Raw genomic sequence first — 14,287 nt, forward strand, 5'->3', positions numbered from 1 at the left:
GTATCAGTGTTGGCTGTAAACAGACATGTATCAGTGCTGGCTGTTGATAGTTATGTATCAGTGCTGACTGTAACAGATATGTATCAGTGCTGGCTGTAAACAGATATGTATCAGGGGGCTGGCTGTTGATAGATATGTATCAGTGCTGGCTGTAAGCAGATATGTATCAGTGCTGGCTGTTGATAGATATGTATTAGTGCTGACTGTAAACAGATATGTATCAGTGTTGGCTGTAAACAGACATGTATCAGTGCTGGCTGTTGATAGTTATGTATCAGTGCTGACTGTAAACAGATATGTATCAGTGCTGGCTGTAAACAGATATGTATCAGTGCTGGCTGTTGATAGATATGTATCAGTGCTGACTGTAAACAAATATGTATCGGTGCTGGGCTGTTGATAGATATGTATCAGTGCTGGCTGTAAGCAGATATGTATCAGTGCTGGCTGTTGATATATATGTATCAGTGCTGACTGTAAACAGATATGTATCAGTGCTGGCTGTAAGCAGATATGTATCAGTGCTTGCTGTTGATAGATATGTATCAGTGCTGGCTGTAAACAGATATGTATCAGGGCTGGCTGTTGATAGATATGTATCAGTGCTGGATGTTGATAGATATGTATCAGGGCTGGCTGTTGATAGATATGTATCAGTTCTGGCCATTAACAGATATGTATCAGTGCTGGCTGTAAACATATATGTATCAGTGCTGGCTGTAAACAGATATGTATCAGTGCTGGCTTTAAACATATATGTTTCAGAGTTTACAATGTCTCAACCAAATTATAAATCATATAAGACACAGTTTCACTTTTCTCAAGTTATTGATAGGGCAAGGAAACAGGAGGTAAGTCTATACTGATAGACAGACCACCCCATCATATGCCGTATGCTCCCAACTTTTTAAATGGGGGCATGAAAATGGCCCCAGCTGATTATCCTGGAAGTCCCTTGTAGGATTATAACACAGTGGCATGGATTAAGATATTTGAAGTCAGTGCCTTTAGCAACCTAGCCAAAGAGACCTCCTTTGAAATGCTCTTTCAGAAATGCTCTTTTAGTTCAAATATTAGATGCATCCCATTGACAAAACTGAGAGAAATTATTTTTAAAAACACATACCTTCCTGATGTATTAAACAAGATGATAAACAAAAACAAAGGAACGTCCAGTCTCTAATGTGGCCAATGTCACATGTTAAACTATCAGTTACATCTAGAGAATTCCCAATAAATGTAGTCCGTCCACTTTTCTTTAAAATGCTTGACAAATCCCAGGATAATAGTTTGTTAAATAGAGAAACAGAAATGCTGAAAATCTCATCACTTAACATTGTAATGTTTGTTAAATCACTCTGTCTCATGATAACATATAGGAAATTCATTAGTTTTGTCTTCACATACGTCTTAATAGATTTGTCAAACAGACTTTGATTAAAATCTTCTCCATTGCCCAGTATAACTTTTAAAATAAGCGCAGGTTCGTTCGTCATAGTTTTTGTCAAAACAATTTTTGCAAGTTTTATACACACAGAAAATAATTCTAACAAGCATTGATTATATATGTTATCATCCCGAATCATAGTTATTAAAGTTTGCCAAGCTCTAGTTACTAAGTGTCCCAGCTGACAGACCATTGCCTCATGGTTTGCATTTTTCTTAGAAAATAAAACTTTACAGATTTGTAGTCCTGTATGAATTTGCTCAAGATGATCATTGGTATCAAATATTTGTTGTATTACTTTCACTCCTTCCTGAAATGCAAAACATACATGTATTTATCACAACTAGAACGCTGCCCGTCGGATGAGTCACCTTGTGAGCAGTATAGCTGTCAGGCATTATTCTTAAATATAGGTTATTTATAAACACTGCTCTTACAATGTACATGTACCTTGAATTTTAGTGGCATTTGAACTAATTGTAACAATGTTACATCAGAATTAATAAAACTGTTGTACTATCAAAAATAAAAATACCATAGAAAAGTTTTTACACTGACAGATCAAATGGAGAACCCTGTGATGGATTCTTAAGCAATGCATTTCAGGTCAATGAAAAAGCTTACATACTAAATTTGGAATCATTCAAACTTAAAATGATCAAGTTATGCTCTGGCCCCGTGTTCACAAAGATTTAAGGATCAGGATCTAGATAAGGATCAAATTTAAAAACTCGATATATTCTCCATTATTTATTCTCTTACATTGAATTTTCAGTATTAACTTGATAAAACTGGACTTGAAATGGCATGTTTATGAAATTTTAGAATGAATTTATTGTTATTTTTACAAGAAATAGGTATTTTACAGTTGATCCAAATTTTGATCTTGATCCTAAAATTGATCCTCATTTTGATCCGTTTATTTTTGCATATATTCTCTTATTTGTTGATTTTATCCCATAATTGGATGGTTTCTTTGCAAATAAGCAATTATATATATTTTGAATATGTTCCATTTGATTCTAGCATAATACGGTCAGTTTTAGTTTTATAAAACAATGAAAATAAAATCTCCCTTACGGAATTCACTTATAAGTCACTTATAGGCTATTTTATATGTAGATTATACTTCACTTAGTCAATTCACCTATAAGTCAAGTATATGTATTTTAAATGCAAATTAGATGTAAGTGCAGTATATGTCTGGCATTTTGACATATAAGTGAAGTATAAGTTATATATAAGTCACAAATATGTGACATGTAAGTCAAAGATATGCTCAACTTATAAGTAACATATAAGTGACTTATATGTTACATATAAGTGACTTAATATAAGTCACTTATAAGTAACATATAAGTCACATGTAAGTCGCATATTATGTTGCTTGATGTCAAAAAAGCTTGAAATAAAATAAAAGTTTAGTAATTTAATTTCAAAAATGTTTATTAATTTATATTCATAGTCATATAAATGAGCAAAATACAAAATTCAACATACATATCCTTCAGTTCAATCATCTTACATTCACTAGTACAAAAACAATATTAATTTCTAGCAGCAAGTTTTTGTTTTTACTGGTTTTCTTGGAATCAAACACTTTATTTATACAATTATTTTTGCTGGAAGTCTGTCGGTAAGGAACTGTTCAAATCATAAATTTGATCAAATGTTTCTGATTATTCAAACTACTATTTCTTTTATTGATGTCTGTTTCAGTGCTCTGCTTCTATTTCCTCGGAGAACTTCATGTGGCTGTGTTCACCTTTAAAGATAAAATTCATAATTAATTAAAAAAGTTGTGGAATAAATTCCGACCATTGTATATGCAGTTATATTTCATATTTTTTATATCATCAAACTATATTAGCTATTTATGCTATATACTAAGTTACACAGTATCTCATTTTAGTGCACAAGTCAACAGTGTTGCTTAAGAATTGCTTAAAGTCTCTATAAGAATTGATTAACTGCACTATTTGCAACAACATTTATTATGCTCTTTTCTGTGAAAGATTTAGAGCAGTAAGTATAGAGATTAAAAAAAATATACCTTTTCAGGCTCAATACTGCATATCATTATTCACCTGGCATCTCAAAGTAAGAAATGGTCCCACTAGCCTGCAATGTATGTAAAATGTAATATCAGATTTCTCCATTGAAAACAACAATAAAATGATTATGATTTATTCAGCTGCATAAAAACTACTGATTGTACTATTTAGTTCTAAAAATTCAATTAATTTAACTATTAAATCTAGATTTAAATCAATTACAAGTATTAGTAGTAAATCTAATGTATGAAGCTTAGAAATAAAAACAGCCTTGATCTCTCAAGTTACAAATTTTAGTTTGCTGCCATCTTACTTTGATTGTTTAATATATAACCTGTATCAATTCTGCATAAATGTAACTCAAAGGTATTTACCTGATTTTGTTGTATTATCTTCTTGTCCAAGGTGATTCTTCTTGTCATTCTTATTTACCATTACTATACTTAAACATCTTAAACAAAACAATATCTCTAAAATTCCTAAAACATCAAGTAGATTCTCTGTGATTTCCACCAGCTTGCTAACCTAAATGTTTCAGACTTACAACTGTGTACCTGGGCAGGTCCAATGTTATGTAAAACAGGGTAAATCCAAAAATCAAAGCACTCATCAGTTCTATCTTACAATCATTGAATGTGAAAAAAAATCAAATAACTAATAGATATGTAAAGTTTGAAATTCATTATACATTTTGAAAAAGAAAATGCAATGTCCTTTTTTACAAATTCAGGATAGGAAATGTTATCTTTCCCCAAAATAATCACATGGAACAGTCTGATTTGTAGGAATGACCAGTCAAAAAAATTAGTCATGCACATATGGTGGCAAAGGCAGGTGGCCAGTTTTATCAGACCTCTTATCTATGTGGTGTATCAGTGGATGTAGAAAATATAAGCAATCTTCAGGCATATTGGTTCCTTGATTTTATATAGATTAAAAGAGCAATAGAAACTGTTTATTTCAAGCACTGTTTTTTTTATTGTTTAAATATCTAAAATACACTAGGCCTAAATGTCTTAAAAATAACACTTGTATATTAAAAAAAAAATACACCTCTTTTTCTTGTTAGAATATCTTACTTCCCCGAAATTAGGTCTGTAAGAAGTACAGTTGATAAAAAAACATATAGATTACAATGTCTGTTTCAAGTTAGAAAAAAAACAAGAGTAGATTTATGCCTTGGGTGACTTTTATGTGAAATATTTTCCTTGTGAGAAGAAATGACATGGAATTTCATTTCTGTCCATGGTAGCCTAGAAATCTCTGATTGAATGCCATTTCTGTCCCAATTCCGCACAGAATATGTACCAAAATTTTTTACAGGTAATATACTTAATTGATAATCATTTTTCCTATTATCTTACTTAAAAACCCCCAGCTGTGTTCAAAAATTAATAAGCAACATTTAAAAAAAAATCTTAATTGTTTGTGATTTAGGTCTAAGATTATAGTATTTTAAATTCTGAGTATTTTGATACCCATTGTATTAAAGCAAAGAATTACATATCAACTTCAATAAATTTTATCAATTTTTCTCATGTTTTTGTACTTAGTAATTTTTTCAGCTTTGCTCAGTAATAAAAAGTCTCGCAAAAGTTCTAAGTTTTCACTTATATCTAACATAGAAACTGGTTACTTCAAAGTTCACCAGTATAAGGCACTTATAGGTGACTTGTATGTGACTTATATGTTGGGGAAAAAATGGCCAAAAGTGACTTATATATAGCATATACCTATAACTGACTTAGACAGGTTTTTAGGTGATTTATAAGTGACTTATATGTAACTTATAGTTCTCTTATAGGTCAAGTATAAGTTGCATATAAGAAACATATAAGTCACTTAAAGTCATTTTGGTAAGGGCAGGATCAACTGATCCTGATCCTAATATTTTCTTTGTGAACACGGGGCCTGGACAAGCCTATTTAGTAAGAAAATTAACTAAGGGCAATAACTCAAAAATCATGAAGGGCATAGTTCTTGTGCAAAGGGCAATTACTTAAAAATTAGTGAAGTACGGATTTTTTATGCACTGCACTTCTTCTTAATGAGATCTATCATCCTATGAAGTTTCAAATCCATAGCTTTTATAGTTTAGGAGAAATGGCCCAAACAAAAATAAAGTATGAAAATGAACAAAGAGCAATAACTCAAAAATTAAGAAGTGCAGAGTAAGGACGCTTGTGCACTGCATTTAGATTCATTGAAAAAAGCATGCATACAAAGTTTGGAGTCTAACTGATTTTTAGTGACTGAATTATGATCTGGACAAACCTAAGGGGACCTGGGGTAAACGTTTATCATAATCATGGTTTTTTTAATCGATTCCATGATTACACTGTAATCATCACGTTATTGATTAGTGATTACCTTATGCAAAATTGATTAAAATAATTGTAATAAATTTATCAATTACAGCTCAAATTCAGTCAGCAATTATGATTACAATTTTGATTGACATTGATTACTTTCAGTTTTGACAGGAAACTATTTAAATTCAAAGGGTGCCTTTATTTGACATGATACAGTTAACTTTTGTCTTTACAGTTATACAGTAAATACACTCAATTAAGACCACCACTGCCTGCCCTGGTGGTCTTAATTGTGAATATTCATATCATTGCTTAAATTTTTTATGACTATGGTCTATTTTAGTCGTTTTGTATAATCAAACAATATGTATCTTAACCTACAAATACAATATAAAAGACACTATAAAAGTGGGGAAACGGACAAAAGCCCTCCCAGACAAAAGCCCTCCTCTCAAAAAATGACAAGGCGGACATAAGCCCTCCCGTGAAAATGACAGGGCGGACAAAAGCCCTCTCGTGAAAATAACAGGGCGGACAAAAGCCCTCTCATGAAAATTACTGTTGTTTTAAATTGACCTAAGTATGTGTATGAGCTAGAACCTCCTTTTATTCTGAATATACCTTCCTGAAACTTCTTTTCATCATTTATTACTCTATTAATATTAACTGCACATACATGTAGGAGTTATTCTTCATATCTATGTGAATAAATATGCACTTACAGATTTTAGCACTTATTATTCAAATGCCTCTCAGGAATGTGCTCAAGCTCATACAAACACAGATATGCCAATGGAGAAAAATCATGATTACAATTTTAATATGTTGAGTGCATTGAAAAGACAATAGAAACTATTCAACATACAAATATGTATTTGCTGCGGGAGGGCTTTTGTCCGCCCTGTCATTTTCACGGGAGGGCTTTTGTCCACCTTGTCATTTTCACGAGGGGGCTTTGGTCCGCCTTGTCACTTTTTGACGGGGGGGCTTTTGTCCAGGAGGGCTTTTGTCCTACACTCATAAAAGAGTGCTATGATATTTAATCTCATGAGAAGAAAAACATACTTCTGAAGAAATTTAAAGATCCTGTAACACATTTTTTTCATGGTTTTATTTCATAAATATGATGCTCAAATTAATATTTGTCAATATTGTAAGTTCCAATAAGCATTATTTATAAAGATATTACCCAATTTAACATTTCATGTAAATAAAGGGAGGTAATTAGAAATTTATTTTCTATAAATTCCAAGTCAAATTTTCCAATAAGAAATAAATGCCTGTAATTTATTGATTAAATATAATGTTCTCAAATATTTGCAGTACACATTTTACATATTCTTCGATAATTGAAAATTGTTTTATTTGCATAAATATGTACATATATAATTTTTTGCTATTGTGGTATTCATACAGTTAAAATATCAATCACAAAACATACAGGATCTTTAATGTTAATTTTATTTTTGTCTGATTTCAATATCAATTATTATATGATGTACATAAATCATTTATCGAATAAAAAATCAAATCTTCACAAAATAAATGTGCTGAAGGCAACATTTAATAAACAACTCTAAAATTTACCTTCTCACCTTATTCCATACAATAACCCAATAATTACTGTTTTTCACACCTTGTGAAATCAAGAATCATGCCAAATAATTCAAGCAGATCATGAAAACAAATCTAAGATCTAGATAGATGTTGTCTATACTATCAGTGGTGTCATTAGAAGGGTCAAATCAAAAATTAAATAAAACAAAGAATTATACTGAATCTGGTGGTCTTAAATGTGGGTAAGCAGGTGGTCTTAATTCTGGATCAAGTAACCACTGACATAATGAACCTTTCAAAAAATGGTCTTAATAGGGAGGTGGTCTTAATACCAGGGTGGTCTTATGTAGGGATTCTACTGTACATTGAATGTTATCAATTATCAATCAATTACTCTCTTAAAGTAATTGTAATTCAATTGATTTAAGAGACAAGCCTGAGTAATCAACCTTAATCAATTACAATAAAATCTGAAAGTAATTGTAAAGATGTAATCATCCCCAGGTCTGCTTGTCTCCGCCGACACTGATGCCAAAAGTAACCCCTATATGTCACCTTTTTCAAGGCGACACAAAAATCAAGCTGCAGGAGTTAATAAAGCCATTGTTATTTATAAAAGAGATATTACAATAGTATGACAGCATTTTGATGTGATACCATTTGTGTTACATACAAACATATTGTTAAACTATGCTAAACTAAGGGTAACACTGCAGGCAGGTCAACGAAAAAAGACTTTAAAAACTGTAAATATTGATTTCGGATGCATAAAGAAAATTCAATCTTTTTAATATGAAGCAGATTACAAATATTTACCTGTGAGTTGAAATTCTTTACAAGGCATGTGAGTACTTTTCTTGCAGTGAAAATAACATATCTATTCTTTTCTACAGTTAAACAGGATTTCTGGAACAGAACATACAAACTTAGTTAGGGAGGGTGATGCCTTTTTGTTATAACAGAAGAAAAGAAAGAATCTTGATTTGTTTTTGTTTTTGCTAGTTCGAGAACATTAACTACATTACATAAAGCTTGGGAAACTGTAGCAAAACATGTTTAAAAAAATTGAGAATTTTCATGCAAGGAGGTTTCCTCAGTAAATTCAAAGTATTCAATCATTATTTTCATCTGTTCCTTAAAGACAGCACAGCAAACTTTGGCACAACTAGACATTTTTACTAGTGTGCAGTTCTAAGTGTATAACTATTGTCATTATAAAATCTGTAGTAAAAGTGTACGGCCACTGATGCCTTGCCTGGCTATAGACTACATGTGTATATTTAAAACAAAATCAAATAAAAAAACAGTTAAGAAATTTTAAAAGAAAATCAAATAAAAAACAGTTAAGAAATATATAGAATTCTATACCTATCAATGAAATTTTCAGTGTCAATTCTATTTGAGCGCCGCCATTTACAATATGTAACTCAATAATAATAGGCTGGGTATTCCAATAACGGAACAAATCTCAACTTTTCAGATACATAATAATCGTCAAGTGTTCCGAGTGAAAATGGAAGCAGGCATGAAATATAACATGACACCTCTAAAACTGACAAAATAATGAAATCAACTTTTTTAACAATTTCCCCGTTCATAGGCTTTGCCTAATTTAATAAATATTACCCTGTCTTGCTCTATTGAGTTTTAAAAAATTTAAGTACATACAAATGAAAAAAGTGTTTAGGTGGGAAACACTCAAAGTGGGAAATGGTGGGTAAAAATATCACTCATGTGGTAATACTTTTTTATCACATATACTGGGTATTATCGGTGCCTCATATTACCGTGTTATCCATAATTCTTAGGCATTTGGCATAAAAAGTCTCAAAACCTCCAAGACCAGTGTTTTTTTTTCACCAAAATATTCGGCAAATTTCGGCCCCATTCCCCCCTCACAAAAATGTTTTTTTTCCCCCTCAAAGCCAAAATTTCCCCCTATAAAGCAGCCCCGAATTTGCCTGCAATGAATATCCTTTTTTTGCAACTAACTGCCGAAAAATGTTTTATTTTATGCCTGTTAGACTTACTGTTAAGCAAGGTTGTTTACAAATCGTTCTCGGGTAGGTAATGGGAGCTACTCCCAGCGTCCAAACAAGTTTAACATGCGACATATCAATATTTTTTATCCGTATATTAAGAAGCGACGCATTTTAATCTTGTGTTGCAAGAGTTGCTCCCCTTTTCTACCGGAATAAAAACAATATAAAATAAATAAACAAATGAAATTCCCCCTCCTATTGCATTTTCCCCCTCCAAAGGGCACGACCCCCTTCCCCCTAAAGTGAAAAAAAAACCACTGAAGACTATGCACCTATCAAGCGTTTTAGTTTTACTTTCACATTGTTATTCATGAAAATAAACTTGAAATTAATCCTGTGCATCAGTTTAGTGGCTAGAACCAGTGTAATAATTACCAGTAAATTAAACAAATTCGCCCTCCACTCTCCTTTTTGAAAGAGTTGATGGAAGGAACTGCATTCGTTTATTTTGTCATGCTTGTTTTCAATAGCAGACATTAATCCCGAGAGAAACACCAATTTTGTGTCAGTTGCTGTAGAATCACTATCAGACAGTAAATTTTCAATAGACATTTTTGTGCAATAATCTGCTGATGGTCTTTCTGAAAAGTTTAAGTCGTTCATTTTATCTGTCAGCGATCAAAAACAAAGTTTAAATTAAAAAACTGATCCGTCTTTTGTTTATCAACATAGAGTGATCCCCCTTGGTATGTACATGATTTATTTCGGCAAATTAAAGTCAAATGAAAGTTAATCGAGTACATTGGTCAATAGTCTCAATATTTCGACTGCAAGACCGACCGTTTTTATAATCTGATATTTCATAGATTATGGAATGCCGGTAGGGACATGCCAATTTGCTTATTTGCCAATTGCTGAATTGCTTATTTGCTAATTGCCGATTTGCTTATTTGCCAATGGCTGATAGGCTTAATGACAAATTTGCTTATTTGCCAATTGCTGAATTGCTAATTTGCTTATTTGTTAACCGCTGGTTTACGTATTTGCTTATTTGCCTATTGCTAATTTGCTTTCTTGCAATAGAAAAAGTTTACACTGTGCCGGAAGTATATGGAACATCTGACTACAGACAACCAGTTGAGTCAGATCTGTTAACTTTTACCAACAGTATTCTTGTAAATTCAGTGTTTTTCCAAGAATACTGTTGGTCAATGAATTTAGTTGCAGTGATGCCTACGCAGATATATGTCTACAACTGATGGCTGACATGTCCTTGAGAACACAGACGCTTGGGGTCAGATCCCGTACCCCCAACGTGATACGTGCCCCTGTAAACACTCTATTTAAAATATTTTGATATCTAAACACGAATTGGACATCGTTAAAACTTGTTTTCAAGCAATTTTTACATATACCGGTATGAAAAAATACCATATACCACCAAGTCTCAATAAAGTACTTAATGATTTTATCGTTGTAACAAATGTCCAATTTGTATTTAAATAAATATTAAAATAGTTTTGATATAGTGTTTACATACGCGTATCACGTTAAGGGCAGGATCTGACCCGCCAGCATCTGTGCTTGAGAATGCCTTATAATGTGTTGCAGCTATAGATCTGTTTGTGCAGCTTAAGTCAGAGATTGGTGGCATAATAAACACTTGATTAGTCATATATAAGTGAAAAATATTGGTTAAAGATTGAAAATAAAAGAACTTGAAAACAAAACTATTTATTATTTTATGGCATATAAAATGTCGTTATTCTCAGCAGATTTGTCACAGAGGGCCTCATTTTAGTGGTACGAACACATAGTATCAAAAAAAAAATACATTTGGTGCATGCTTAACACGGGTGTTTGTCTTTGCACTTAAGCAATAGGCTTCGTTTTTAGCTCTGTAAGATTTTGAGATCACTTATGTCAGTGTGTGCATCAACATTTTGCTTTGGTTCAATGGTTTTGAAATTTGGTCACACTTTTCCATTTTTTCATATTGAACATTTTACATGCTATCAGGTGACCATGACCATGATCATGACCTAGGGTATAATGGACAAAGCCTCTTTGAATATTGTGTATGCATGCTGCCTATTTAACGCTTATGTGAAGTAACAGTTAGATATACGCAATAGTAACAGAGATATGACAGAAAAACAAAGGTTTCTCAGTACAATACATTGGTGACCTTGACATTCAGTATATAACGGGCACAGCTTCTTCATGTACTTTGTATGCATGCTTGTAACGCAAAGTTTATGCAAAGTTGCAGTAAGATGCATGAATCAGCAAAAGTAACAGAGATATGACAGAAAAACAAGTTACTAGGAATAGCATCCCTATTCTCTGAATAGTGGAGCTAAAACGGAAACTCAAGATAATTAAAAAAAACAACTACTTTCTGAAACTGAATTTATTTTTTTCGAAATTGTTTAAAATGTATCCATCTGTCTTTCTACCTATATTCTAAGTAATGATGGATTGATCATAATTGTCACAAGTTATAATTAACAAAACCTTATAAACATAATATTAACATGATATAGGTTCATGAGCTTGAAATAAAGTCTACAAAGACTTGTTATTTTATATCAAACAAGAACTTAGCGAGTCGGACGTGTCGTGTCGCCTGACAAAAGCATAAAAAATTATGTATACTTGTATAAGCAAATAAGCAATTAGCAAATAAGCAAATTGGCAAATAAGCAAATTTGCAAATCAGCAATTAGCAAATAAGCAATTAAGTAGTTGGCAAATAAGCAAAGTGGCATGTCCCTACCGGCATTCCATAATAGATGTCTGTTTTTTTTTTTTTTTTTTTTTTTTTTTTTTTGGGGGGGGGGGGGGGGGGGGCGACCATCGTCTATATAATAAGCCCTAAAGCGCACAATTTGTTGGACAAGTGTACTGTAGGTAATCAAATTGAAAGCATCCCTTAAATGTTTCTTATAATGTTAGAAAGATGTTTAATGTTATCTATAAATTAGCAAAATTCATGCGCTATTCTGCTACTTTGTTTATGCGTGTAAATGTTGCATAAATATATAAAACAATATGGCACCTTCTGTGGATGGGTGGATGGGGTCCCTTTTGCGTCAGTAGACATACATTTCACTCCGATGGCAAGGCTTTTCATATATATAAGGAGGTTAACACCAATACGTTAAAATCCCAACGTAAAAACAAAAACTTACCATTTTAAACCAAACAGTATTTTTATTATATAGCATAATTATACAGATTAAGCAGATTCTGTCCGTAAAGGAATTGGCTAGCCAAAAGGTCTAGCCGTACGTGAGTCACGTACGACTAGCCAGGACGCACTGTATTGTCTAGCCGTACGGCACTTTTTAAAATTATATGCATATATGTTATTTTGTGTCTTTAAACGAGGATTTTAATCAAGTCTCTGCATTTGTCCTCGTGTGTTCACTTTAATAAAGATGCTCCGTCATTTTGTAAAAAAATGAATACGAACAAGCGTTGTACGTATAATCTATCTTGATAAAAGTGTCAAAGTTGCATGTTATAAGTTATACCGTCTTTGATTTTTATGCTTATCATTTGTTGTTTTATTTGTATGAAAGATGACTTATTAAATCATTTGATAAATATTGATCGGAGTGGAATAAATAAATAAATAAAAAGAACATTGAAAAAAGAAAACGGTGATAAGCAAAAATATTTCTATAATTTTCAAATACAGTTCTAAGATAAACGGAACGGAATATGCAAACTTTCCTAAATGATGGACAAACTTCTATTCCGTCGGTAATTGACGCAATTATCAGAGCCCAACAACAATTAATATCGGTGTTTTCTTTTCCATTTTAAAGGTGTCGAAAATAAAACTAAATGAAACAAAAAAGGATTATTATCAAAACTTTGTAAACTATTTCAATTGTCTAAATGCAACCAGATGACAAAGATCGATAGCCAACAATGCGATTAATTTCTCAAGAGTAAACATAAGAAGACAATGGCTGTTTCTGTAAAAATCCTCGCTTAAAGTGATAAAATAACATATGCATTTTCTACTACCATATAATTTTGAAAAGTGCTGTACGGCTAGCCAATACAGTGCGTCCTGGCTAGTCGTACGTGACTCACGTACGGCTAGCCGCACGGGCCCGTACGGCTAGCCACTTTCTTCTGTAAAATTCATTAAAATTAACACTTTCTTCAAAAATGCAAACACTTGAAAATAATAAAATGCAACACTTAATCTAATTTTCATTTGAAATTAAAGAAAGGGTGTTTAATGTTCTGTCAAATATCTGAAATAAAGTAATTGATGTTGAAACGTCTATACAATTTAAAAAAGGAGTGTTCAACGTCTAGATGTAAACCGTCTTGGGAATGAAACGTCTCAATATAAGAATGTCTTGGGAGTTTCGTCTGGCATTTTTTTGTTGAATGCCAGACATTTCATATCTTGTGTCGTGCTAAATAGTTTTCTAGGTGATTGTATTGTAGTTTTTTTTTCGTTAATCATTGCTATCGAGATTATGAAGTTAGAAACTTTCTTTACTTTATCTCTTCAAACATCATACCTACTTGTATGTTGCCGGCTTACTTGTGATACTTTATTAGCGTTTTTGGTTTCACCCTCTCTTCGCATTTTGTAGTTTTACGGGATACTACTACATATAGTAAAATTTCAAATCAATTAATGCCCACTGCGTTGTTGTTGTTGTTTGGATGGTGGTGGTGGTGGTATATTTTGCTCTTTTGTTTTGTGATTGTTTGTAATTTGAAGTGATTGTATTTTGAAGTAAAACCGCATTATTAATCGATTCCTGTGTGCGTGCGTTTGTGTGCGTGCGTGAGTGCGTGTGAAAATTTGAAATAAAGTCTTAAATACAGTAAGTCTTAAAACGTAAATGATTGAAAAAAATTCTGGCCGACTGAGAAGAAAATAAAACAAAAACACAA

At 32.3% G+C, this 14,287-nt stretch overlaps 1 protein-coding gene across 1 annotated transcript; it reads right to left on the reverse strand.

The window, feature by feature from the left end:
• Positions 1 to 656: 656 nt before the first annotated feature.
• LOC132737503 (uncharacterized) lies at positions 657 to 10,107 on the reverse strand. The gene is made up of 3 exons (XM_060724797.1): positions 9,788 to 10,107; positions 8,187 to 8,276; positions 657 to 1,757 (listed from the first exon to the last, which is right to left on the reverse strand). The coding sequence occupies exons 1-3, from the start codon at positions 10,013 to 10,015 to the stop codon at positions 1,113 to 1,115; spliced, it is 963 nt and encodes a 320-aa protein (XP_060580780.1). The 5' UTR covers positions 10,016 to 10,107; the 3' UTR covers positions 657 to 1,112.
• Positions 10,108 to 14,287: the final 4,180 nt, after the last annotated feature.

The sequence above is a fragment of the Ruditapes philippinarum genome, unplaced genomic scaffold (genome assembly GCF_026571515.1).
Source record: "Ruditapes philippinarum isolate M1 unplaced genomic scaffold, ASM2657151v2 ctg17080_1_1_1_1, whole genome shotgun sequence".
NCBI classification, from domain to species: Eukaryota; Metazoa; Mollusca; class Bivalvia; order Venerida; family Veneridae; genus Ruditapes; species Ruditapes philippinarum.